Source organism: Carassius auratus, chromosome 6 (genome assembly GCF_003368295.1).
Source record: "Carassius auratus strain Wakin chromosome 6, ASM336829v1, whole genome shotgun sequence".
Classification (NCBI taxonomy): Eukaryota; Metazoa; Chordata; class Actinopteri; order Cypriniformes; family Cyprinidae; genus Carassius; species Carassius auratus.
This window is the reverse complement of record NC_039248.1, coordinates 14,535,280-14,563,096: the sequence shown is the minus strand read 5'-3', so window position 1 is coordinate 14,563,096 and position 27,817 is coordinate 14,535,280. Positions and strand designations below refer to the sequence as shown.

At 41.6% G+C, this 27,817-nt stretch overlaps 1 protein-coding gene across 2 annotated transcripts in view; it reads left to right on the top strand.

The window, feature by feature from the left end:
• The window catches only part of stx8 (syntaxin 8), a 65,741-nt gene that overhangs the window by 33,097 nt on the left and 4,827 nt on the right, over positions 1–27,817 (top strand). For both annotated transcript variants that reach the window (XM_026262997.1, XM_026262999.1), the window contains one exon: positions 16,751–16,852. In XM_026262997.1, coding sequence (XP_026118782.1) covers positions 16,751–16,852 — 102 coding nt within the window. The remainder of the gene's footprint in view (positions 1–16,750; positions 16,853–27,817) is intronic.

Below are 27,817 nucleotides of genomic sequence, written 5' to 3'. Positions count from 1 at the left end.
TATTGCCTTTCATGCAGTGTGTGCAAGCTGTATGTGAATGTAAAAGATCAACAAAGTTGTAAAGTCGAAAGTGCATGATAAATAAAGTTATTTATATATAAAAAATCGACTCGCTACAGCCTAAATGAGTCGTTAGTAATTCAAATTCCATTTCCTTGACGGCTACACATCACAGGGTAACATTTGCATAATTCCCAACTATGTTCTACATTGGCCGTAACCAAACAACTTGACCCCACCCACAAACACGTAATTTTACTGAAAACTGCTTCTCTAATCTCTGGGAGTTAAAATAAAAAAATATTGGGTAGTTCTATGTGTGTGTCACGATCATCAGCTGGAGTGCCCATGAACTCCAATAGAGGGCACTCCACTCAGGACTATTGCATTTGATGTCCATTTCCATTCCGAACTCCAATTCCCATCCTACCTCATACCTGGGACTGATTGCACACACACACCTGCATGTGTGTGACACACACTGGCATCTCCAAGCGTTTTCCCTGTGTTTGTTCCTTCCTTGTTTGATCTTGTTGTTTATACCAACTGTGATTCTCTGCTGCCTGCCCCGACCTCTATTTCTGATTTTGACCAATCAGAGAAGAGCAGACTCACGGAAAGGTGGGTTTTAGACAGACTGAATCTTAGAACTGCTTTGAAAGAATCATTTGAGAATCACTGGACAATTAGGTCATATTAAATTCATATTTTGAGAAAATAAAAGCATTTTTTGACCTTGCATGCATGTAATCCTATTGTAGGAGACTCCCAAAACAATATTAGGAACCTTAAAAATGGCATAATAGGGGCACTTTGTCAGAATCATTGTAAGTTCAAAATGAGAATCAATTTAAATCAAGAAATGAATATTTTCAACCAAGCCCTGGCTAAAGTTTCCTTTCATCTGGCTTGAAGCCTTGTAGCTGAGTTTGGACCCATGCATTCTCTCTTCAGATTTAATGAAAAAACCAAGTACAGTGAAGAAACGCTTGGCACGGATTCATCTGCCATTTTGCATGACTCATTGCATTTGGAAAATTTGGACATTATGGACCCCATAGGCTCTCTGTAAAGTTCACAAACAGCAGGAACAGCGTTTAAGAGAGTGCCGTGCAGTGTCCACACAGAGCAAGTATGAAGAAGACCACAACCACCAGTGGGCAGTAGAGTGGACCACTGCATAACACATCAGATGTTGGTGCTTGTGATTGAAGCAGCTTTGATTTGTCAGTATTGCTTAAGCATGTAAAATGTCAATTAATAATTGTACAGTTTGTACCTTGAAAGACATCTTTGTGGTAAATCACAAGCAAATCCTTGATGCTATTATGCCGCACACATTTAATGCAGTTTTACTGCATATATGCTTATATTTCTTTAGTCACAGAGCCCTGCAGCTGCAAAAAAAAAAAAAAAAAAAATGCATGTGCAGCTGTAAAAGCAAAAAGGAAAGAAGGAATCTTTTGCAGATATAAACTGTGTTTTCCTTATAGGAGCAGTACATAAAAGAACTGTTCAATTTAGGTATAGTCTTGAAGTCAGCATTTCTGTTGGCGAGCTAGCCCTTGACTGCGCTTTACCTGGTCTCACATTCACGCTAATTAAAGTCATGTGGTCATTATTATAAATCGGTTTCACTTAAAACACAGGTGTGGGGGAAGCATTAAATAACACTGAGGTACTGTACACCGAGGTGTCAGTCATTTAACCTACCAATCACTAGCGTTGTCATGAAATATGTTGAAATAAAAGATCCCTGTTTTGCGTTAAGCCTGTGTGAATGTCAACACTCACTACTGGTTGCCAGATCCCGTCATGGTGTGCTTATATTCATCCACGTTCTTGTTTTGCGCAGCTGGTACCCTCATTCTAATTATGCTCTCATTGTTCGATGCTACCTGGCGTTGAGGCATTGAGCTGAACCTGGCAACCGCAACATCCTGCTGTGGTACGAACGAGAGCTGCTTAGTATGATATGTGTGTGTTTGTGTGTGTAGAGGAAACTCTGGCTTCTTCTGCCTCGGTACCTCAAGCTCTGGGTTCAGCTATCCCGCTCTCATTTTCCGGGAAACGTTTTAAGGAGATTTTTGAAAGAGAGATTGTTTTCTTCCTATGTTTTATGAGTTTGTGAGTCATGGGTTTATTGCATCACAATATACTGATCATGTCCAACTGCCTTGCCAGTACCTCCCTTCACTTGGGTTGAGCAAAAATCTGGAACACATGCTTTTGAAGTTCAGACATCAAACTTCAGCACGTTTGAGGAATGCCTTTGTGCATTTTACAACATTTTGTTAGAAGCAACCATCACAACGCACCAATTTTTCTTTGGCTGACCACTGATCGTTGCTCACATCTGACTGATGGATTTGTTTCCTAGACCTTAGATTCAGTAAATCTACACTAACTTATTCAGTTTTCTGCTCATTTGACATCTAAAATGCCATGTCTTCACATGACAACACGGTTTCCATTTGTGATTTGACTTTGAAGTCCCACCTTTAAAAGATAGCTCTTCCTTTGAGAATCACTAAATCACCCGCCCATCGTCCGCTCTGGTGCCCATATAACAATGAATCTTCAGGTGGAATGGTGAATAGCACAAACCCGCCTGATTTAGAGGGCTCAAGTGATCCCCATCCAGTGGCGAGACTAATTTGTGCACATGTGCGATGTGTCTTTCTCACTCTTTCTCTTTCCTTTCTCCTTTCAGGTCTTAGGTAGTGTCAGTATTCAGCTGTATTTATGAACCCACACAAATAACTGTTGAAGACCTCTACCTCTTTGTCAAGCTCATTGACTAAAGGCTCTATCAATCTCCTAACAGTGCTTTGACTAGCTTTAAGGTTGTTGATGTCACACATATTTTCCACACAGGCATTTTTTTTTCCTGACAGAAAAATATAAATAAAAAAAACTGATCTTGATATCCTTTAACACCTTCATTTTAGTTTTAATGTGAATGCTTCATTGTGTTCAATTCCTGCTCTCGAGGCAGCATTTCCCACACTCATCTCCTCTGAACACAATGCTGGATTCATGAGTAGTGTTTTTGTTGTGATTCATACTACATCCTTTAAAACTCGGATTGTGTAGTTTATGAAAATGGTCTTCTTGACACTTATTAATACCATCTGCAACATCACAGAGTAATCCTCATTTGGAACAAAATTGTCAGAGTTTCTTTGTTGTCACTAGGCTTGGCTGAGTGTAGTACTTTACTACACAGTGGCAAAAAAGGTTTAAATTAAAAATAATAAATAAAAATAGTTCAACAGTGTGTTAATTCAAGCATGTGAAAACCGATCCAGATAGAAGAGCCTTTTCTGGTCTTCTAATCAAGTTAAAACTATGTGGGATTACACACAATGTGTTATTTATTAAAGTCTCTGGACATAAAGCATCATTATTCAGAAATACATAAAAATAGTCACTCATATCATGTCTTAAATAAATCACTTCTACGATGAAAAATTAGAATACATTTTAATTGGCCATAAGATAAAAACATCATGTCCTGATCCATGAAGGGGAAAAAAAGCATAATTACAAAGAAAATAAAACCATATTTAGTTTGGTTTAAAAAAATCACATCATGAAGGCCCTTAAGGCCAGTAAGTTCAGTAAGTTTCCTAAAATTTACTTTTAACTTCATGTTTACCAAATGGCGCCTTACCGAGTCTTCACATTTTTTGTGAACAATGGTGTATAATTTTACAAAACCTAATGAGCCATGTTAAACCAACATGAATACAAGTGGAGCTTGGCACATGCATGTTAAAGTAGTTTTTTTTGTCTTTTTTTTTTTTGTCTTTTTTTTTTTTTGTATGGAAACTCTTATTTCTCACTGACCCACATACAAAGAGGCTAGATGTTGATGTTTTGGATTATGGTTATAAATGACCATGTAGATTGTACATACATGGACATAAAGCTTATTTTATTGTTTTATGACCCTTCAGAGGAGATCTAAATGTGTTTATCATTTCATTGCTTGTGTCAAAATCACACAAACATCTTTTCTTAGTTCCTTCAAGCTAAATCCAAGTGTGTATTTTCTTACTGGCCGAAACTCAGCAAGCCTTTTTCGGCTTAGCGTCCGTTTATAAACTCGTAAACTCTCAACATGAAGTACAGTCCAACTAATCCTAACTCTGAGAGAGTGTTTACATCAAGGATAAAACAGTGAGGAAACGGGATGTGAGGCATTCCACGATGAAGCACAATTTCTTGTAAATATTGTAATTGCCTGCATTATATCATCAAATGGAGAGTGTGGTCCATGTGGGAAGAGTGAGATGCCAATATTGTATGTTGTTGTTGGCAGAGACAGGCCCCTAAACTCTGTTCTGCTTTAGGGCCAAGCGGTAACAGTTGTGAGGAATTGTGGTGGCAGCAAATGCTCACTGTCACACCCCAGGAGGAAAAAATACCCCAGTTAGTTGCAGAGAATTAACACGCTCCCAGAGTAGTGATTGAACCAGCAAGGAAAAACAACGCCGTGGAAAGGACTCTTTCACTAAGACACACATGGAGGAATACGCTTCCATGCAAGCATACATCAATCGCAGTATAGCAAACTTTAATTTATAACCTTCTTTCACAACATTATTCCCTATAGAATAGTAGCCCATTCTACAACAATTCCTCTAACTGGTTGACAAAGGTGACTCAGCTTTTTAGTGGATGTCAGTAGTAGGAAGAATTAGCTTTTAGAATTTCTTTACACCACTCAGCACAAAGTTATATTATTATGTATAAGCTGCACACATTAACAAGATACAGTATTCACACTTTGAGCATAAGCAATTCTGTAGAGTTTTGAGACTGAGGCTTATTTTACCACATATAGTGCGTTAAATTAAGCAGAATAAATTAATGTACTCTATAAATCTATGCCATCACAATTGTTTGCATCTGACATTTATTAAGAAATATAATATACAGGAGCAACCTACACATTATTTGGGAAAAAAAAAGACATCTTAAGGGCTTTTTTTTTTTTTTTTTTTTTTTTTATAACCTATAAGATTTGTGTTAGTCTATTAATCCAAGACTTTAATCTACAAATAAAGAGAGCACCTCAAAAACTTTCAACAGCAACTCAACTGCTGTTGCTTGATGTGCGAGAACAAACTCATTGGTTCTTGCAGAAGCTCCAACGTTCTAACATGACACAAGAAAGAACCTGACTGGTCATGCAAGCATGTTTGAGCTTCCTTGCACTTTTACTTTTATTTGACTTTTATTTAATCTATCTGCATTGATCAATCTTTAATTGTTAATAAAAGCATACATTAAATCTTGTTATTAAGGCAGCTCAATTAATTGAATTTCCAATTATGATTAAAATGACAGATTCCACAATTACATAATCATTTAGGTTTAATTCAAGGTGCAATTGCAGTCCACTTGCAGTATTCTGTGTGCTTAAGATATATTTTAATCAGGGGTTCTCCCATTGTTTTAATTTTAGTTTTAGTATAACATTATGATACCATGCATAATATTCTTTTTTTTTTTTTTAAGCACTTTTTTTTTCCCATTACCTCATGTCTTTATTCAGTGGCCATGTTGGAGGTGGTCAGTGACCATTGGGATAGGGAACTGAATTTTTTGCACCATTCTCCACATTGGCGGAGACAGCACGGCTGTCTGGATCTCTTTACTGCCGACACGCATGATCTCTCACAGATACGCAAACCAGCGGGCTCTTCTACGGCAACAGTGGCTTTGCAGGAAAAGGGGGGTACCAGGTTTTCAGGGTGACATAGTTTTCGTGACAGGCTCCCTGGCGGAGTCACATGGCTGCAGGCCCAGTCAGATTTCCTGTGGAGCATACAGAACAAGAGGGGTAAAATTCTCCCAGGGAGCTGTGATAGATTCCAGCACCTTAGAAATGTTGTCCTATAACCCAGTCACGTGAGCAGGCAGATGTTGTACAACTCGCACTAGTAGAGTGATTTGAATCTTTTAAATCATTCACCTAAAGTGTTCATTCATTGAAGTCATCCAGTGGCACCAAACAATTCTCTTTTTGTAAGTAATTGAATTATTCATTCACCCAAGTTTAACAAAAATGTATGTGTCAGTGTAGGAAGGGTTCTTAAAGAATCACCGATTGCAGATAAACACACTAGCTCACAGCGCCTCTCATGATCCAGTGCTGCTGTGCTGCAAGATTGAGGTTTTATGTCACCCTTTGTTTATCATTTAGTATCCATATTAAAAGAATAGTTCACCCAAAAGTTAACATTTTATTTGAACGTTAAAATTTGCCCATCCGAAAATGGTGTCACCTCATGTTGTTTTCCATCACCTTAAAAAAAAAAAAATAAGAAAAAGTTAAAGAACCCTTCAATACAGTTGGTAAATATTTTTGTATTTGTGGGGTGGGGGGTTAGACATAGTGTTCATTCTCCATTGCATTTTCTTCAGATTTGAAATAAAAACTCTTTTCTAGATTGTTCCAGGGCTGATTTCATGTATTTTTATATGGAAAAAAAAAAATCTGTGTTTTCAAGGCACTTCAATGTCTATAATTTTCAGTTTATTGAGCATTATCAACTATGGGTGATGAAAATTAAAGCCCAAATGGTCTTCTTTCCAGAGACACCAAAATTGTGTGTGTAGCACACTGAAGTAAGAACTTGTTTCAATTTTAAGATAAGTAGGGCATTTTCATGTGTGAGTCCCACAATGGGGGGTCTGGTTAACAGGTTAACTTCTCTATGGCAATGGATTGCTTATGGAAGTTTTATATCTTAGTCGTTAGACGACTACTGCGTTGCTAGTCATGCTATGTACAGTAGCTGCACAACTCAGTCGTCACTTCAGTCAAAGCAACATGAGAATCCTGTGGTGAACGCCTGCTTATTTATCTCATGCTGCACCGCTGCTTAGTCAATGGTTAGTTTTTTAATGCACTGCATGAACCGCTGGCCATTCATTTTCACTGCGTGAATGAAAAAGGCTTCAGTTCAGAAGAAAATAGGCTTTTTCCCCTATGCAAATAGCAAGACGCAGTACTACTTCCCGTATCTCAGGGAACCAAGGTTACATTAAGTAACGGAGAACATTTCCACCAGCAGAACTCTTTAATTATAGAGTTGTGTAGCTTTTTTTTAAATTCACACTAGACTTTGAGTATGCAAAATTTCTTCATACGCTGCAACGGTCATGATATGATGTCACACACTGACACTGCACATTCTTAAAAAAATAAAAAATTAGTTCAACACAGCAAATTATAATGCGTCTAAAATATAAACATACAATCTATTCTAATTTCCTGCAGCACTACAGTTTTAAAGGGGTCATCAGATGCAAAATTCACTTTTACATGTTGTTTGAACTGAAATGTGTGTTGGCAGTGTGTAAACAACCACCCTAAAATGATAAAAATCCAACCAGATTAAAAAACAACAACAATCTGGATATATAATATACCCTTAAAAAAATTCTCAGATTCTTGGCTGTGTGACATCACATTGACCAAGGCCCCTGCCACGATTGTTGATTGACACGGCCGTCTTACCTTAGACCTGCCCTGATTGAACTGTCATCAGTCCGCCATTGTTTTGATGCTGGAGCAGATATAGACAAGAATGTCTTTTAAGCGATTGAGGTGTTTTTTGATTGGATGTAATAATTAAAATAGCAGTCATCATTTACTCCCGGCATAAGAAGTTGAGAAATTTTGACCAAAGTATGTTATAGACTTTTCTTGAAGTCCCTAAAGAATCTTACTAACTTGTGGGAAATGGGCATCCTTTAAAGGAACACTCCGACTTTTTGGGACTTTAGCTTATTCACAGTATCCTCCAGAGTTAGATAAGTCCATACATACCTTTTTCATTTCTGTGCGTTCTGTAAGTGTTATACGCACCCACCGCTAGCCTAGCTTAGCACAAAAACTGGATGTAAATGGATAATGGTAGCATAGTAATCCCAATAAGTGCAAAATAATGCAAACATTTTCCTACTTACATGTTGTGATCTGTATAGTCACAGCGTGTACAAATAACAAGTCTATATGAGACAGAGCCCATTTTTAATCATATAAATACTGGGAACTATATTCTCACTAGGCGTAGGAGCACAGCTAACGTTACTTGGGCGGAGTGATTAGCGCAGCACACGAGACGCGCCGTGGTGAGGAGCAGAGAGTTCACTCAGAGTTGGAGTAATAGAGTCAGCAATTACTAGATAGTAAATTTATAGTGTACAATCATGGGTGTTCGCTGTATTGTAAAGAGCTGCGACAATAAACAGGGGAGACCAGGTAATACTATGATGTTTCATAGAATTCCAACCAAAAACGCTGACCTGGTCAATCGATGGCTACTTGTTCTGGGTACAGTTCCAAACACACCTGTAAACACCATCAAGTATTTAGTTTGCTCTGAACATTTTACTGTAGACGACTATTTTGAAAAAAATGCAAGTTGCCACACGGACCATGAAACATGTGCTAAAGGATACAGCCATCCCATCGAAAAATAAAGACAGGACAAATTGGATCACCTGTTGCTGCGGTAAATGTTCTGTTATGTTTTGAGATGACTAACAGTAGCCATACTGTAACAGTGCCATGCTAATGTAATTTAACCTTAGTAGTGACACTATTACGTGAATAGGGGCTCCGTGTATCCCCTGTATTGTTATTATTGTGTTGTCATGAACACACTGTATCGCTCATTAACAAATGAGCGGCGCTAAATGTAACTCTCAGGACTAATACATTAAACTTGCTAATGAATTTGAGGGGGATGGGCAGTTTTCTTTTTTGAGAAGATGTTTGTGAAAGAGTAGGCTATTTGTTATTTGTTATTATTTATTGTCTCTGCAAGTATTCTCGTAAACACAGTCGGTTATGTTTTAAGTGAACGTATACAGTGGCCTGCTGCTCAGAGAAATTTGCTGTACCGGATAAATTTCTCTCTCTCTCTCTCTGTAAATTAGACGACGTTAAACATTCACCTTCCTATGATGTTTAACAGTACCTGTTAGATGAGAGCAGCCACAATTTGGCATTTTTGTAGGAAACTCATGATAGTAGGAAACAGCTCAACTACTTTCTGTTTTTAAGTGAGGCACAAGATCAACCCAAAGCGTGAGACATGTTCTGATAACAGAGACTAATTAATAGGAAACCGATTTGAATGCAGAGGAATCTCTCCAGTGAGTCACTGCTGGAAGACTGGGAATAGAGCGGGGATACTGGAATTGCTTGCTGCAAGCTGAGAGAGACAGACAGAGTGGGAGAGAGCTGGCAGAGTGGACAGGACAGGGCACGGATTGTCAGCTTCCACCCTTCCTTTGCAGACCGCCTCTCAGAAGGATTTGCAGTGACTTTTTCAAACGATTGGCAGTTAGCGCCTGGAAAGGCGGCTCAGGTCCAAGAGCAAATCACTCCCTTATATTATTCCCAGAATCGGAAGTGTCCCATTCCACATTACAAGCAGGTACGGAAATGAACCTGTTAACTGCTTTGGTTTGTCCTTGTGAAAAGCATCTGGCAGAGAAGGAAAGCTAATCATGACCGGTTGTTTAGAGAAAGACGCTTGCTCTGATGGGCCTGGAGGTGGGGCGACCCAATGTGTTTGAGATGATGGCGGTATGGTGAGAAAGAAAATGCATGCATGAGGTCATATGTGAGAACATCTGTGTCTGATTGGTGTCTCTCTCAGTGGGTTCACGTTTTTAAAGCATCACGTGCTGTGTTGACATTAGGATATCCTCAAAAATGTTTGATGTTTGTGGGCCAAATTTCACACTTCTGTCCCTTATGAATGCCTAATAGTAATGAATGAACATATTTAAATATGTATTGTTTTAGTAGCCGAAGGCAGTTTAAGTCAAATGCTGATGGGAGCTTTAACTAAATCTGTATTTCTTATAATGCCTTCACTGTTTTTTATTGGTTGCGACAAAATATAACTTTACCAATAAAGCAAAAAAGTTGATTATAATATTATAAACATTATGATTTTATGTAAAGCTGCTGTGAAACGGTGTATTGTGAAATGCACTGTATGAATACATTTTAGTTGACTGCTGAAAATTAATAAATGAACAGGTCAATATCATGACGTTCAGTTTTTTTTTTTTTTTTTTTTATGGTTATTCCACATGACCGAGTCATTAAAATTTATTTTCTTGACAATAGTATAGACATTTTTTCGAAAACCTATAAAGGCAACATGCTAAGTATATTTATTAACTTGTATTTTAAATTATATATTTAAATATATATATATATATATATATATATATATATTAACTAAGATTAATTAATTACAGAAAAAAAAATTCCCGCATTTTTAATAACTTATTTTTGCACCGCAGAACGTTTCTCACTGGATGAGTTTCGGCGGACCGATTATACTGAAGCACCAACTAGCGTTCGCATATCACTGCAGCACATCGAGCCTCAAGTATCACCTCAACGCAAAACATATAGCAGCTAGCGTGGACTTTACACTTTATGTTGAACTATGTATTATTTTGTTGGTGCAACAGTTTATGTTGAACTCTTTATTGTTTTGGCCAAGGTTATTGAGAGTTGGACTTAGTATGTTATGGCCTCTGAAGCAACAGAGAGATGTTTTCTAATAGTCAGTGTTTCCAATGTTCTGAATGTAATTGACAGTATTGTGTTTTACTTAAAAAAAAAAAAACACTTTACAGAAGGTTCCAGCACCTATAAGCTTCCTGAATTTCTGAAACATACTATTTCTAAATTGTTTCTAAATATGCTATTGCTACACTTCATGGCAAAAATTGCACTGGTCTGCTAGACTTGGTTGAACAAAAATAAACAATATTTTGTTGCTTAAGCTTATGTATTCAGTCAATATTCAATGGTATACTATAAATCCATGTGAAAAAAAATTACTTCTCACTGTTCTCAGGTCAAATATTTATCTGCGATTAAAATGCGATTAATTTCGATTAATTAATTACAAAGCCTCTAATTAATTAGATTAATTTTTTTAATCGAGTCCCGGCCCTAATATATATATATATATATATATATATATATATATATATATATATATATATATATATATATATATAGGGGCCCAAAGTGTGTCAATAAAATATCCCCCACACCATAATCATGGATCCATGATTTCATGTTTTTTACACCAAATTCTGACCCTACCATCTGAATTTTGCAGCAGAAATCGGGACACATCAGACCAGGCAATGTTTTTCCAAACTTCTATTGTCATATTTTGGCAAGCCTGTGTGCATTGTAGCCTCCGTTGAAGACCGGTGTGGTCTTCTGCTGCTCTAGCCCATCTGCTTCAGGGTTGGACGTGTTGTGCGTTCAGAGATGGTATTCTGCATGCCTTAGTTGTAACAAGTGGTTGTTTGAGTTACTGTTGCCTTTCTTTCATCTCTAACCAGTCTGCCCATTTTCCTCTGACCTCTGACAACAACAAGGCATTTTGTCCATATAACAGCCGCTCACTGGATATTTTCTCTTTTTCGGACCATTCTTTGTAAACCCTAGAAATGTTTGTGCATGCAAATCCCAGTAGATCAGGAGTTTTTGAAGTACTTAGACCAGCCCATCTGGCACCAACAACAATTCCTCATTCAAAGTCACTTAAATCCCCTTTCTTCACCATTCTGATGCTCGGTTTGAACTCCAGCATGTCGTCTTCACCACATCTAGATGCCCAAATTGAGTTGCTGCCATGTGATTGGCTGATTAGCAATTTGTGTTACCAAGCAATTGAACAGGTGTACCTAATAAAGTGGCCGGTGAGTGTATATATATATATATATATATATATATATATATATATATATATATATATATATATATATATATTCCTTTTCTTCAATGCAGACACTGTTATTTGTCATTGACCCACGCACATTTACATTTCTTGCCCGCACTAAGTGAGTTTGTGTGTGTGTGGATACACATTGTCTGTGCTCCACAATGTGGGTTTAGAGGTTTATTCAGTATGATAGCATTTTAAATAAACAGCCCTCACTTGGAACAGGCTCTGCTTTGTTATGTGGCTGATAGTTACAGCCCAAGCCAGAGAAGGCAGCTGTCAGATATTTGTGCAAACACAGAGTTCGGAAATTGAGAATTATGTCACTGGAATGGCAAGCTTGTGTGAGGGGAACCGGCAGGCAGGCCTGTTTTCCCATGAGTCCACTGCTGCCAGTAGAGAGTTACTGAATTGTTATGAGAGTCTGAAGCTAAATCTTACCTTATGTTTGAGACACTTGCTTCTGTCTGTCATGTCTGTTTTTCTTTGACACTCTTGAATAGTTTATTATGTGTTTGTTCTTCTGCATTAATCTGCTGTATGTCCCCTTCAAATGATGCTCTTCATTATCAACATGATTTCCGTGGCTTTGTGCGCAGTTGTGGTCTCTGGGCCTCCTGTTGGACACGCCAATTTTCTCCTACCACACGCGTGGCCTCAAGTTAAGCCATATGTGACACAGTTCTTTGCTTCTGAGCTCTTATGCCTCAGCTCAAGTAAATAATCTTGTTTAAGCAATGTTATGGGTTAGATACAAGCTGTAAACAGTTCCATCTATTTTGCCATCATTTTGTTTCAAACTCATATGACTTTTTTGTGTGTTTGAAACACAAATAGGGACATTTTGAACATTTAGTTTTTTTGTGAAATTGTGAAATTGCAATGAAACAAAATTTCAGAAGGGACATTAAAGCGCTATAAAAGCCAGTGAAACAGATGAAATTTATGTTAGTATTCACTAAAAATCTTGACATTTATGGGAGTTCATCAGAGTATATTTTTTTATTTATTTATATTCTTTCATTTGTTCTTTTGAATCAGTTTTTTTTTCCCAATTACATTTTTACTCATAAGTTTACACACAAAATGTTTTGCATATTCTTCAAGGGGTATGTAAACTTATGAGCACAACTGTGTCTATTACAATAGCTTCATTTTCCATTTGTTTTAAGTCTAAGTGGACGTCCGTGACATGTGGAGTCCCCCAAGGATCAATTCTTGCACCTACTCTGAAACTCAACTTTTGTCTGTTTTATAAACTTTGTACTACTGGTGTACTGTATAAATCTGTTAATAGAGCTTAACTTGTATTGAACTTGGAGGATTATTTCAATAAAGCCGAAGTATGTGTATGTACCGGGGTGATATTCTGAAAAAGAACAGGGAAAATCATTCACTTTTTGACCTCCGACTGCATCTGTCATTTTGACCGTAATCAAAGCTATGCTGCCAAACTGGCTTTCATCCTTCAGAAATGTGTTCAGATCTCTTCCTAGAGCTGCCAGATTAATACTCATGAACCTGTTCCTGGTCTGTATCAGAGCCAGGAAACCTGCACCTCCATCCAACTGTGCTTCTGGCCAGACCGCTGCGGTCATCAGTGTGTTCTCTCCCATCCTTGTGGAAAAGCCTCAAGGTTAGATATAATATAAAAATACATTATAAATTGAATTATATAAAATATAATACATAAAACATATCATCTAATTTCACTTATGCTTTGCTTTGAACCAGTCTGTGGGACTTCTCTATTAGTTGAATGGGTTTTACATATACAAGTATAAATCTACAGGTCAGAGTAAACGATATTAAATATTGTTGTTGCACAGATATTATTGTGTTTCCGTCCTCCTTATTCACGTTTAAATGGAAATGAGTGGAACACCAAAGTCTGCTTTGACCGCACATTCACCCATGGTAAAATGACCGTAATGCATTTCAAAATATGCCTTGATCTGCGGTTCTTAGTGGTATTGTGTTTCCATTGGTGTTTTTTGGCTTCATTTTGGTTCTTGATTTATATCTTTTTGTACCTATCAGCTGACATGACACATTATATATTTAACCTTTGGTCCTTCCACTCTTTCCACCAATAACAGTAATGCTGTGAGTGACGGCTGTTTTGGCTTCTGTATCAGAGTCTGAAATTTGTTGGAGATTCTTCTTCATCAGGCTTCATCAAAACAGCTTGTTGCACAGTGGAGCAAGGCTTATTTGAGTTGGCAGGCTGATGGCAGCAAGCAGAAGAAAAAACGTACGAACTTGCGTTTCTACTGAATTACATCCAGCTCGCTGCTGCTAGCTATTGAAATTCTGTCAGTAAACGGCTCGTTTTTACAGCCGTGGTTTCTGTTCAAGTGTGGGTTCTGCTCTACCTCAAAGTCCATACAGGTCAACCTGTTCCCTCCCTCTCCTTTTTTACTTTTAGTCTTTAACCGTTTTCTCATTAATCTCTCTTTTCTTTCCGTTTCATTCTTTCATTTTATTTCTCACTCTGCTTCATTTCTTTCACTCATTTTCTCTCTACTCTGGAAAGAGGCTTTCAGCAAGGTTAGTGTTTTTAGAGCAGGGCTAAGGGAAGCCACACAACTAGATCTGCACTAAAGCAAAATGGACAATTAACTTTCTATTTAATCATACATTATATTTTATTGAACGTACTATGTAATGTGTCATGGTATGTATGTACAATATCTTACTCAGGACAGTACTAAATAAAAAATAACATGCATTTAGTATGATCTCTCTTATTTTTTGAAAATTACTCATATTTTCACAGATTCTGCAAGGGGTGCGCAAACTTTCGATCCCCACTGTATATATATATATATATATATATATATATATATATATATATATATATATATATATATATATATATATATATATATATTGTTGTTGTTGTTTGCCCCTCTTGTGTGTATGACTATTTCACTAGGCAATGTGGAACATGCAAGTTGAGTTTTTTTCCATGTTGCATCTACAGTAGTTGATCACTATTAAAAACTAAATAAAATTAAGGTGACTTTTTTTTATTTGTCCATTACAATGTTATTTCTCAATAAAATAGCTTAAGCACATACATATAGAAAGGAGTGATGCAACAAAACAAAAAACACCTTAAAATGTCATTTTTTTTATTTTTTTTATTGACTAAAATAACCTCTGATCTGTGTGCTCACGGCTTTATACACTGTGATGATAAATAAAAAAATGGTAACAGTTGTGAGAATTTTCAGGAATACAGTAAAGGTTGTTGTACAGTAGGTTGCTCTGGTGACAGAGGCTGATGGAGACAACATATTGTCCTGGGAAATTCTAAATGGCACACTGCCCAGTGATGTTCAGTCCCTACTGTCTTATATTTTCTAGGATAAAACAGACCTCATAAAAATGATTTTATAGTGCATTAGTTCCAGGACACTGAAACAGACAGAAAAACCCTGCAAATCATAATACAGATGGTTAGTTATTTAAGTACAGTAGCACAGGGCTAGTAATGGGAAGATTTCAGTATAATGTAAACTGTGAATTCTATAAATTTGTATTATATGTACATGTTTAGAGGTTGATTTTAAATACAGGTATTTTTAATTGAAGGTCCAGTTTTAGTTTAAATAAAAGATCTTATTTGTTAAATGTCATGTTTGTGACACATTGTGTCCTTATCCCAACTCTCCTTTCTCTTTCTACTTCTCAGTTCGATTCTAAAAAGCACAGGAGTTAGTCTGTGTCTCTGTATCTCTCCAGATCTCTTACATTTCCTCCCAGAAAGTAGATTATAAACTTTCCTACTTCATCCAACTTCTTCCAGGAAATCTGAAACTGTTTCTGTTTGATTATTTTAGTAATTTAATTTAAGTACTAATTAGGTCCTAGCACCAAAGCTGCTGGAATCAGTTTTGTTTGTGCTGATTTTCTTTTCCTCTTTGTTTATTTTTATTTTTTTTTTTGCTCTGAAAGTGTTTGTCAGAGACCATAAATCGCAGAGACCCTGAACTCAGTAGTACAGTGTGTACTGTGTGCATACAGTATATATCCTTTGGACACTATAATAAGCACATTTACACTTTTGCAACAACTGTAATACCACTTGGACTAAATAAAAAATAAAAAAATTGTTAAATGGATCTTTTGAACTAAAAAGAACAATTTACCTAGAAAAAGTTTTTCTTTTTTTTTTTTTTTCTTTTTTTAGACATTTCATATGCATCACCTAGAGATTTGAAAAAGTTGAGAAATGTATCAAATAATTTCACTGAATCAAGCCATTTTATTTTTTGATAAGACCGCTAATGACTAAACGAGTCTTCGCAAAGTAAAAACTTGCACATGGACAAAGGATTCAAGCATTTGATCAAAACATTTTTATTTGGTTTACATTTTCTTTGGTGTAAGTGCTATCTTGAACTTGACAACATAAAGATGCCAAATTTTACTAATTTTACGGAACTAGGGGGCGCTATAACTTAAGAAAACCTTAAATCTGTGCAACTGTAATGGAAAAAACTTGATCCACAACAGTCGTATCCACATGGTCTGTTTTTTTTTTTTTTTTTAATTGTGGTCCAGCCTGCTCTGACACAAGTTGTTGCCACTTGTGACAGTATTTTAGCAGTGACTGCACAGATGTCAGCAAACATAGACATACTAATACAGTCAATAAGGCCTCAGATGGTGTGCGGTTTAGCCACAGCTACCAGCGCACACGAACCACACATTTCTAGCCACTATAAATCCCCCACACACACCACAAAACGACAGCAGGAGAATACTTTCACATGTCTTGTGCTGCGCTCTTTCTCTCTCTAGGATCATGTTCTGAAACTGTTTTTAATGTTTGTATTGCATTTCCAAGTCTTGGGAAGTAACTATGAATGATGATCTTGTGTATTTCAGAGATCATTGATGACCTTGCTCAGCTTGTCTTGGCGTGTTGTGTATTTCAGAGATCATTGATGACCTTGCTCAGCTTGTGGACAAGACAGACGGCCGCATCCAAAACGAGACGCACAGAGTCAAGCTGTTAGACACTAAGTCTGCTACCCGTGGTGAGTGTTCTGCCTCTGTAGCTTCTGGTTTTATGTACTCTGCATCAAGAGCCCAGCAACAATAAGCCAGTCCATCGCTCAGATTTATGGCCATCTCTCTATTTCTGTACCGTCTCTCCTCCCTTCTCCTTTTTTAGTGTAATCTGCAGAACTGAAAGGAATTAAGTCTACTGCCTGTAAATGGCAAAGTCAGATCTGCACATTATGGTGGGTCTCAGTGCTGTGAGCTCTTACAGGCCCATCTGCATGTGATCTGTGTGTTTGTTATTGGAGCGGCAGTAAAGGTGAGATCAGGCTGAGACATTTAGAGAGGTCATTTACACAGATTTCTGGAAAGTTCTGCAAGACATTACAGTATTTTACATCTGTATACCTCAAAGTACTTTCTTCTGTGTTCTCTTTTCTTTCTTTTTTTTTTGAAGAACATCATGAGTACTCTTTTCTAGATAAAGAAAGTGGACTGGGACTGTGACGAAATGACAATAATAATAATAATAATAATAATAAAATAAATAAATAATAATAAAAATGCTTGAATGCTTGCAGCTTGAATGCTGTACACAATGCATTTTTTTTTATATAATAATCTGTTTCACTCTCTCAAAATCTGTTGCTAATTCACAGAGGATTTTGATATCCTTTTCATTTTGACACCCTGGGTATCCCTGGTAGATGAATCATAAGAGAAGCAACAATTTCCATATGTTGCCAACATTTATTCACCATTATGTGAACAGATTATTCTTCTAAATCAGATCTTTTCAGTGAACTTGTTAAACTCTTGAATCTCATGCGCTCTGGAGCTGGGCGATATGAAATATATATATATATATATATATATATATATATATATATATATATATATATATAGGCTGAATGACAATATATATATATATATTTTTTTATAATTTTCTGTTTGAAAGAAAAGCATGTCCTGCCATTCCTGCACACAATGTGCATACTGAAGCCTATGAAAAGAATAATAGTGAATGTAACTACATTTGGCTTTACTATAGTATGTGCAAAATAAGATGGGGTTCAAATCACAATACATTATATTACAACTTAACAATTAAAACAGAATTAAAATTAATAAATTAAAAATGAAAATAAATAACAAAAGCACAGACTAATGTTAGTGGTAAGAACAGACCTTCACTCATCTAAGAATAGTAACTTAACCTATAATTGAGTTACCCCATTACAAATGTCCCTTTACAGTCACTGCTATCATAATATTGCCTCGATATACCATTGAGCCTTACTCAGAAGGGTGTTTCACATTATGCTTTAACCCCAAGTTATCATCATTCTAAACCCTGCTTTTAACCCCAGGTTAAAACACTTGTTATTTAAAAGCAGTGTTAGAATGTTATAGCTAAATGCTTAGCAACAGATACCCAATCACGTGCCTCATAATCACATGCATTGGACATCACGGAAACACTTTGTGTTGTACAGTCAGTATTAGAGGGGGAAAATGTCAAAAGGTGGCAGAAAATGCATCAACTGGCATGACAAAGAGACCATTTCATTCTTATATTTATAATCTGAAAAATCCATTAAGGAAAATCTTGATAGTATTGTCAGCAATATATAATATGCATGTGGTGTGCAATGCTAGCGCCTTTATGTAAAGTCGTGTACTGCATTTGGCTCGTTAATGAAACTGACACAGCAAATATGCAAATAAGAATGTTAAAACGGGTTTAGGAATAATTTTTTTTGAATGCTCCAGATTATTTGTTACCTCCCGGTAAATTATGAGCAGTGTTTACCAAGATAACCCAGGTTCCCTTTCAGTCGGTCACTCTCGACGCCACGTCGGATGACCGACGAATATGGGATATCGCTTCGATAGACCAATCTACTTCAAGTGTAAACTAAACGAGCCAATGCACATTGGCATGCAATTATTGCATCCAGCTGCCGCTGATCACTGCGTGAGTATAAGAGGGCAGCAGGTGCAATGCATACCAGCTTTTCGCTTCGGAGCCGAGCGTTAGTATCGCTCTGCTCAACTGTGTCTGCTGTGAACTACGGGTTCAGCACGCTCTCGGAAGCTTCGTGTGTTGGCGAGACGGCGCTTCAGCGGCGGTCGTTCCTGTGTCGAGTGGATTTGCACACTTCAGGTTGCACTACCCCTGTCGTGTTGCAAGCGGCCATCCCCCCTGTGCGCCTCAGCACTGAAAGAGCATTTCCTAAAAGAGCAAATTCTCTCTAAAAGAGCTTCACGGGTGCGTCTTTGTAAAGACGACGGATCGTCCTTATAAGGATGCCGTTTCACCCGTGCGTTTCTGGGTGCGGTCGTTACCTGGCACCGGGTGATGGTCACGATCGCTGCCTCACGTGTCTGGGCGTCGAGCACGCTGAGGTGGCTTTCGTGGATGAGTCATGTTCTCACTGCGGGAATATGACCATCTCGGAGCTGCAAACCAGGCTCCGCTACCTTCAGGGGGGCGGAGTCCCGTTGCCGCGGCCGCGATCTGGGGCTCGTTCTGGCGGCCGACAGACGAGAACCACTTCCGGCAGTAGCGCGAGTGGTTTGAGGATCACAGTGGTGGCAAACCCCGCAGGGAACCAACCCTCTGGGGACCATCACTCCTCTAGCACCTCCGATCCAGTGGAGCAACCCACGGAACGCGCTGGGCCCTCTTCAAGGAGCGTACCAGCGGTATCCAGTGGGACTCCCCCCGACCAGATGTCGATCTCAGCATCGGAGGGAGAGCTGTCGGATCACGGTTCGGTTGCGCTACCGTCCTCTGGGATGGTGACAAAGCCTGATTCGGATCCCGAAGTGGCAGCTATGCTTTCCCGGGCCGCTGAGAGGGTAGGGCTCGAGTGGAATCCCCCACCGCGTCCCGAGCCCTCACGGCTGGATGATTGGTTTCTCGGGGTGGTGCGCGCTGGTTCTCAGCGCCCCACCCCAGTGCCTTTCTTTCCGGAAGTGCATGACGAGCTCACCAAGTCGTGGATGGCACCTTTTACTGCCAGAAACCAGCCGGTGGGCTCCTCCTCCCTCACCACCCTCGAGGGCGGTGCAGCGAAGGGGTATTCAGGAATCCCGTCGGTGGAGCGGGCGGTAGCGATGCAATTGTGTCCTAAGTCCGCCGCCTCCTGGCGTGGAGACCCGGTGCTCCCTTCCCGGGCCTGTAGGCACTCGTCTGGTCTGACCGGCAGTGCCTATGTGGCTTGCGGGGAAGCTGCTTCCGCCTTACACGCTATGGCGTTACTGCAGGTGCACAAGGCTAAGGCACTGAAAGATCTGCACGAGGGTGGTCACGATCCAGCGCTTCTGGAAGAGCTCCGAACCGCCACTGACCTTGCGCTTCGAGGAAGGTCACCGCGAGTTCGCTGGGTCGTGCGATGTCCACATTAGTGGTCCAGGAGCGCCATCTGTGGCTGGGTCTGGCAGACATGAGGGACACCGACAAGGTCCGGTTTCTCAATGCCCCTGTGTCCCAGACCGGCCTCTTCGGCGACGCAGTCGAGATTTTGGCCCAGCAATTCTCGGCTGCCCAGAAGCAGACTGAGGCGATCCGACACATCCTGCCCCGGCGGGCAGCTGCTGCTATCTCCACCCACCCGCCGGCTGCAGTGCCCCAGCCTGCTCGTCGCCGAGGGCAGCCCCCTGCATCCGCCCCTGCTCACGCGTCGCATCTGCAGCAGCCTCCAAGTGGTGCCGTTGAGCTGGGCACAGGCAGGCTGCCCCTCCCGTCCTGGCCCCCGTCAAACCTGACGGTAAGCAGAAGAGCAAGAGGCCCTGGGACGGGTGACCCAGAGAGAGGTAGCTGCTTTCTGGGGGATGGTGTAGGCACCTCTCCCTCCCCTGGAGGAGGGCCAGGCGGAGAATTTGGAAATCTCGACAGGAGAGTAGTTTCCTCCCTCTCTGGGTCCCAGGAGGGCATGGAGAGTTGCGGACGGCAAAGCACCGGACCTCACTCATCCTCCTCCTTCGCCAGATGGCAGCTGCGGGCGGTTCGAGAGCGTCAACAAAGGCCCTACTCACGCACCCTCTGCCAACCCGTGGAACCAGGTGAGCCCTGCACCCCACACTCGCACCACACTCCGGCCTGCTCACAAGCCGCCCGAGTTGGGCCCCTGTGTTCCACCTCGCTGCCCCACTGCGGGTACGGCTGTGGTTCTGCTGGTCCCGCTTGTACGGCTCTTAGGCGCCTGGTCAGCGCTACCCAGCCCGTCTCGCTGGCTTCTGCGAACCATCAGCCTCGGCTATGCGATTCAGATCGCCCGGCTTCCCCCCAAGCTCTGCGGTGTCCGCTTCACTACAGTGGAAGCGTCCGATGCCCCTGTCTTGCGGAAAGAGATCGCAGTCCTACTGGCGAAGGCCGCGATAGAGCCGGTCCCTCCAGCCGATATGAGGAAGGGGCTTTACCTCATTGTACCCAAGAAAAGCGGTGGGTTACGACCGGTCTTGGATCTGCGAGTTTTGAATCGGGCCCTCTATCGGCTTCAGTTCAAAATGTTGACACAGAAACGCATTTTCAGGTGCGTCCGTCCCCAAGATTGGTTTGCAGCGATCGACCTGAAGGACGTGTACTTTCATGTGTCCATACTTCCGCGCCACAGACCTTTTCTGCGGCTTGCGTTCGAAGGACTAGCATATCAGTACAAGGTCCTGCCCTTCCGGCTGTCCCAGTCTCCCTGTGTCTTCACGGAAGTCACGGAGGCAGCTCTCGTTCCTCTCAGAGAGCAGAGTGTTCGCATTCTCAATTGGCTGATACTAGCACAGTCTCGAGATCAGTTGTGCGAGCACAGGGATGTGGTGCTCCGGCACCTGAGCCTGTTGGGCCTTCAGGTCAGCTGGGAAAAGAGCAAACTCTCACCATTGCAGAGGATCTCTTTTCTCGGTATGGAGTTGGATTCGGTCGAACAGACAGCACGCCTCACAGAGGAACGTGCGCGGTCGGTGCTAGCCTGCTTGAATACGTCCAAGAGCAGGACGGCGGTCCCACTGAAACTCTTTCGGAGGCTCCTGGGGCATATGGTGGCCACAGCGGCACTTACACCGCTCGGCCTATCACATATGAGACCGCTCCGGCACTGGCTTTATGGCCGAGTCCCGAGGTGGGCGTGGAAGCGCGGCACTCACCGGGTCCAAGTTACACCGGCCTGTCGCCAAACCCTCACTCCGTGGTCAGATCTGGCATTCCTATGGGCAGGGGTGCCCCTAGAGCAGATCTCCAGGCATGCTGTGGTTTACACGCATGCCTCCACTACCGCCGGGGGGGCCACGTACAACGGGCATGCAGTCTCAGGGGTTTGGACGGGCCCGCAGCTGCAGTGGCACATCAATTGCCTAGAGTTGTTAGCAACGCACCTTGCCTTGAACCGTCTCAAAGGTCTCTTACGTGGCAAGCCTGTGCTGGTCCGATTGGACAACACTGCGACTGTTGCGTACATCAACCACCAAGGTGGTCTGCGCTCTCGTCGCATCTTGCAACTCGCCCGCCACCTCCTCCTTTGGAGTCAGAAGGTTCTGAGGTCACTTCGTGCTGTTCACATTCCAGGCCTGCTCAGTCGTACAGCCGACGAGCTGTCTTGAGCAATGCTCCCGGGAGAATGGCGACTCCATCCCCTGACGGTCCAGCTGATTTGGAGGCGGTTCAGAGCCGCTCAGGTAGACCTGTTTGCTGCTCCAGAGACCTCTCACTGCCAGGCTTTCTACTCCCTGACCGAGGGAACTCTCGGCACGGACGCACTGGCACACAGCTGGCTGCGGGACCTACGCAAGTATGCGTTTCCCCCAGTGAGCCTTCTCGCACAGACGTTGTGCAAAGTCCAGGAGGACGAGGAGCAAGTCTTACTAGTAGCGCCATATGGGCCTACTCGGACCTGGTTCCCCGAACTAGTGCTCCTCTCGACAGCCCCTCTTTGGCTGGTTCCTCTGAGGAGGGATTTACTGACTCAGAGACGGGGCACCATTTGGCACCCGCGTCCAGACCTTTGGAAACTCCATGTTTGGTCCCTGGACGGGACACGGAGGTTCTAGGTGACCTACCCCAAGAGGTAGTTAACACCATCACTTCGGCAAGAGCACCGTCTACGAGACACGCCTATGCCTTGAAGTGGAACCTGTTCGTTGAGTGGTGTTCTTTTCGCCGAGAAGACCCCCGAAGATGCCCGATTGCGGCCGTGCTATCCTTTTTGCAGCAAGGGTTGGAGCGAAGGCTGTCTCCCTCCACCCTCAAAGTCCAGGTTGCCGCTATTGCTGCGTACCATGACCCTGTGAATGGGAAGTCTTTGGGTAAGCATGACCTCATCATCAGGTTCCTTAGAGGGGCCAGGAGGTTAAATCCATCCCGGCCCCCCTGTATACCCTCTTGGGACCTGTCTCTAGTGCTTAAATCACTACAGCAGGGCCCATTCGAGCCTTTGCATTCAGTTGAGCTAAAGTTTCTTTCATTGAAAACTGTGCTCCTGCTTGCACTGGCCTCCATCAAGAGGGTAGGGGACCTGCATGCATTTTCGGTCAACGATTCGTGCCTAGAGTTCGGGCCGGCTGACTCCCAGGTAATCCTGAGGCCCCGGCCTGGCTACGTGCCCAAGGTTCCCACTACACCCTTCAAAGACCAAGTGGTGAACCTGCAAGCGCTGCCCCTGGAGGAGGCAGACCCAGCCCTGGCTTTGCTTTGTCCTGTTCGAGCATTAAGGTGCTACGTGGACCGGACGCAAAGCTTCAGGACCTCAGACCAGCTCTTTGTCTGTTACGGAGGCCGGCAGAAGGGGAATGCCGTCTCTAAGCAGAGGATGGCCCACTGGATTGTGGATGCCATAACCCTGGCTTATCAGGCTCAGGATGTGCCCTGCCCGTTCAGGCTTCGAGCTCACTCAACTAGAAGTGTTGCATCCTCCTGGGCGCTGGCTCGGGGCGCCTCGCTGACAGATATTTGTAGAGCTGTGGGCTGGGCGACCCCTAACACGTTCGCTAGGTTCTATAGCCTTCGTGTAGAGCCGGTATCCTCCTGTGTTCTCACCTCAAACGGGTAGTGGCACTGAGAGGCCCCGGTTAGTGTCGGCTTGCTAAAACTGCTCCAGAGTGTCCGAACTGTAGACCCTGTTGAGTTCCTCCATCACCCTAGGCAGCTGGACGCGGCGGAACGTCCGGCGCCAGGCCTTCATGATGAATCCGTGAGAACCATGGAAGGCTGGGCTCCATATTGAGACCTAAGCGGTACTCGTATGTGTATAGTCCACGGTATAGCCTTAGAGCCCGTGTTTCCCCGGCAGACTTCTGCCTTCCCAAGAGGGTTTTAATCACCTCAAATTTCTCCGTATACTCCTAAACGGATGCTATATGTGTATTTGCCTCCGAGACCTCCTTCGGGAAGGATGGGGCTTCCGCAGCGTCCCGGCTCCAAGCGGACCGGGTACGTTTTCCCAGTGTTATCCAATCTCACCCAGTAAGGTAGTGCTTTGACAATGGTGAGTGGAGCTACTTGTTCTGAGCCCCGGCCTACACCTAATAGGGGCGCAGGCGGCTCGCACAGGGCACTGGAAGGGGCAGCACCCATGGCACTTTGATAGGGATCCCATATTCGTCGGTCATCCGACGTGGCGTCGAGAGTGACCGACTGAAAGGGAACGTCTCGGTTACGTATGGTAACCCTCGTTCCCTGAAGGAGGGAACGGAGACGCCACGTCCCGTCGCCATGGTTGCTGTACCGCCGCTGAGCTGCCGGGTTCCCGGCTCGGCTCCTCAGCGAAAAACTGGTATGCATTGCACCTGCTGCCCTCTTATACTCACGCAGTGATCAGCGGCAGCTGGATGCAATAATTGCATGCCAATGTGCATTGGCTCGTTTAGTTTACACTCGAAGTAGATTGGTCTATCGAAGCGATATCCCATATTCGTCGGTCATCCGACGTGGCGTCTCCGTTCCCTCCTTCAGGGAACGAGGGTTACCATACGTAACCGAGACGATTCTGTTTACCCTGGGTTTAGAATGACGTTCTAGTGTGTAAAGCCTATGACTTTAGGAGACTTAATATACAGACATATATAAACATAATAGTTTTCCACATAGGAGGAGTTATTATATAGCGTTTATTTCTATTTGAAGCTTTGACAGTTCCAGTCTGCATTTCGCTAAATGCAGGGAAAAGAACGGCCAGTACAGTGTTTAAATTTTCTTGTGTGTGTTTGGAACAACATTGGTTATTGAGGAAATGATGACAGAAATTTCATTTATGGGTGAACTATTGCTTTAATTGCATTTTCTGTGATGTGATCAGTGACTGCAGCCTCTCAGATTTCTCAGGTTTTGTGCACGCCAGCCATGTCTGGACCGCTTAAATCATTTCACATGTGGTAAATGTTCAAGCATGTCTGCATACTTCAGCAGCAGACCCAAAATATCTGTCTTCATTAAGCTCTTCATTAAAGGAATACTTCCCCCAAAAATCCTTTGATTATTTACTCACCCCCATGTTTGTATTCCAGCAGAATATCTAAGCTGTTTTTTTTCTATGCCGTGAAAGTGAACCGTGACCAGGGGTTGTCAAACCTGAAGCATCTGGACTTGACAAGAATAAATGGATATAAAAATAAGATTTTATTTATAAAATATTCTTTGAATAACTTACATTTTAGTCTGACCTCACACAAAGCTTTCAAATGGCTTCAAAGACAGCTACTGTTTACAATATTCTGTATACACCCTTAAAAAAAATGTGCTTCGCGATGCCATAGAAGAACCTTTTTTGACTAATTTTTGTCCAAATGATTCCAGAAAGAACCTTTAACATCTGAAGAACCTTTCTGTTTCACAAAAGGTTTGTTGTGGCAAAAGAAGGTTCTTCAGATTATAAAAAGGTAAGAAAGAGATTGTTCTTCAAAGAACCTTTGACTGAATGGTTCTATGTGGAACCAAAGAAATTTTTTCTATGGCATCGATGTGAAGAACCTTTTAAGCACCTTTATTTTTAACAGTGTATATTGCATTGCATTCAAGGAGCATGTCTGAAGATCTCATTCTTTCAAGAAGAAAGTCATACTTTTGTTCCATGGAAGAGAGTATCTCATAAGGGTCTGAAAACACATAATGGTGAGTAAAGGTTGCCATATGCTCAATTTTGGGTGAACTAATCATCTAATGCTGGTGTCTTTTGGGGGATGAGAGATGTTCAACCAATCTACTCTTACTACAGACCTTTTTGGTGTCACTAGTTATGCACTTGACAAATGTCGAACATGGCATAATTGTCTTTTTGTCATTGCTGTTGAAGGTAGACGGTAGAATTTTTATTTCCATGAACTTCCTCTATCTTAAATTATATCAAGACATTATTAATTAAATTAGCTCTTTGCAGAAGATGTGGAATTGATCATTAATTCATTTTTGATTATGGCAATGAGCATGCAAAGAGTGTGAATAATAAAATCTTATTATGGGGAGGGAAGTCATGGCCTAGTGGTTAGAGAGTTTGACTCCTAACCCTAGGGTTGTGGGTTCGAGTCTCGGGCCAGCAATACCACGACTGAGGAGCCCTTGAGCAAGGCACCGAACCTCCAACTGCTCCCCGGGAACCGCAGCATAAATGGCTGCCCACTGCTCCGGTTGTGTGTTCACAGTGTGTTTGTGTTCACTGCTGTGTGTGTGTGTGTACTTTGTATGGTTTAAATGCAGAGCATGAATTCTGAGTATAGATCACCATACCTGGCTGTATGTCACGTCACTTTCACTATTAAGATCCATCTTAAATTTCCCTGTGAAATAAATGCATTGTGGTAGTTGGTCTTGCCCGTCTAATGTCACACTCAATTCCATTTGTTTGTTCAGACTGAAGTTTGTTTGCAGATCCCAGATCCGGAGGCCAGAGTTGCAGAGTTTTGCATTAATTCTCTTTCTCGCTCCTTTATTTCTCTACTTCTCGTCTTCCCATCCCGCATCTGCCTTTATCACCTAACCATATTCATGTATTCAGTGTGGGGGGGGGTTGGGGGTTGATGAATGGAAAAATTCCTCACTGCCTTGTCGTCCGTACCCCACTTTTTTTTTTTTTTTTTGGTCTGTTCTTTCAACTTGTGTTCCCTGACTCACTTCACTTCTTATGTTTCCCAACTTTGTCTTGTGGTAAGAACATGTAAAAAAAAAAAAATAATAATAATAACATGCCACACTTTTAAAGCTGTCTTATCATTCTCTCCTCTGGGCACACAATGTTTATAAAGTGTCTCTCCTGTATTTTCGAACTACATGGGTGTTCACATTATGTTGTATGTTCTAGAGAATAGAGAATAGTGTACATGCAATATCAGTTGTTCTGTTGTATCTGCAAGTATTTTCTATCCATTGTCTATTTGAGATTACTTTAGTATATTCCTGTTTTTTAATAATCCAGGTTAAAACTGCCTGAATTTTGGTGTGTATATATAATCTATAAATGGCCTTTACTGCCAAAACTCTTTCTGACCCTAAACATTTGAATGGTAGTGTATAGATATAGACCATATGACTTCATCTTTACGTGAGAAATGGACTTTAGTACTGCAGTCAAATGGCAAAATAATAGCCAAATGTGTCATCATATTGTAATGCATGAAGTCTGACACGTAATTCGTTTTTAATTTGTTTACGTTCTACAGCCAAATACTTTACAACTGTCCTCTTTGGAAAGATTTAAAAAGAAAAAAAGGCTGTTAGAAACAACATTGACAAGCAGAGGAATATTCTCTGGTCAGAAAATGAAGTTGAGGCTTATGTTTTGAGTCTTCAAGCGCCTGAATGTGTCAAGTTGAAGTTTATAGTTTCACAGGTCTGTCTGTCTCCCTCGGCTTTGATTTTAAATAAATAGAGGACAATTGGGAAGAATGTGTGTCCTCTGTTCTGCCCCCTTGTGCACACTAATCTATTTGTCTAGCAAATATTGTTGTTGTCATTGGGGCAGCGTGATTGGGTTACAGAGCTAATTTGATTACTTCTAGAACTGTGACAGTTTCTCAGA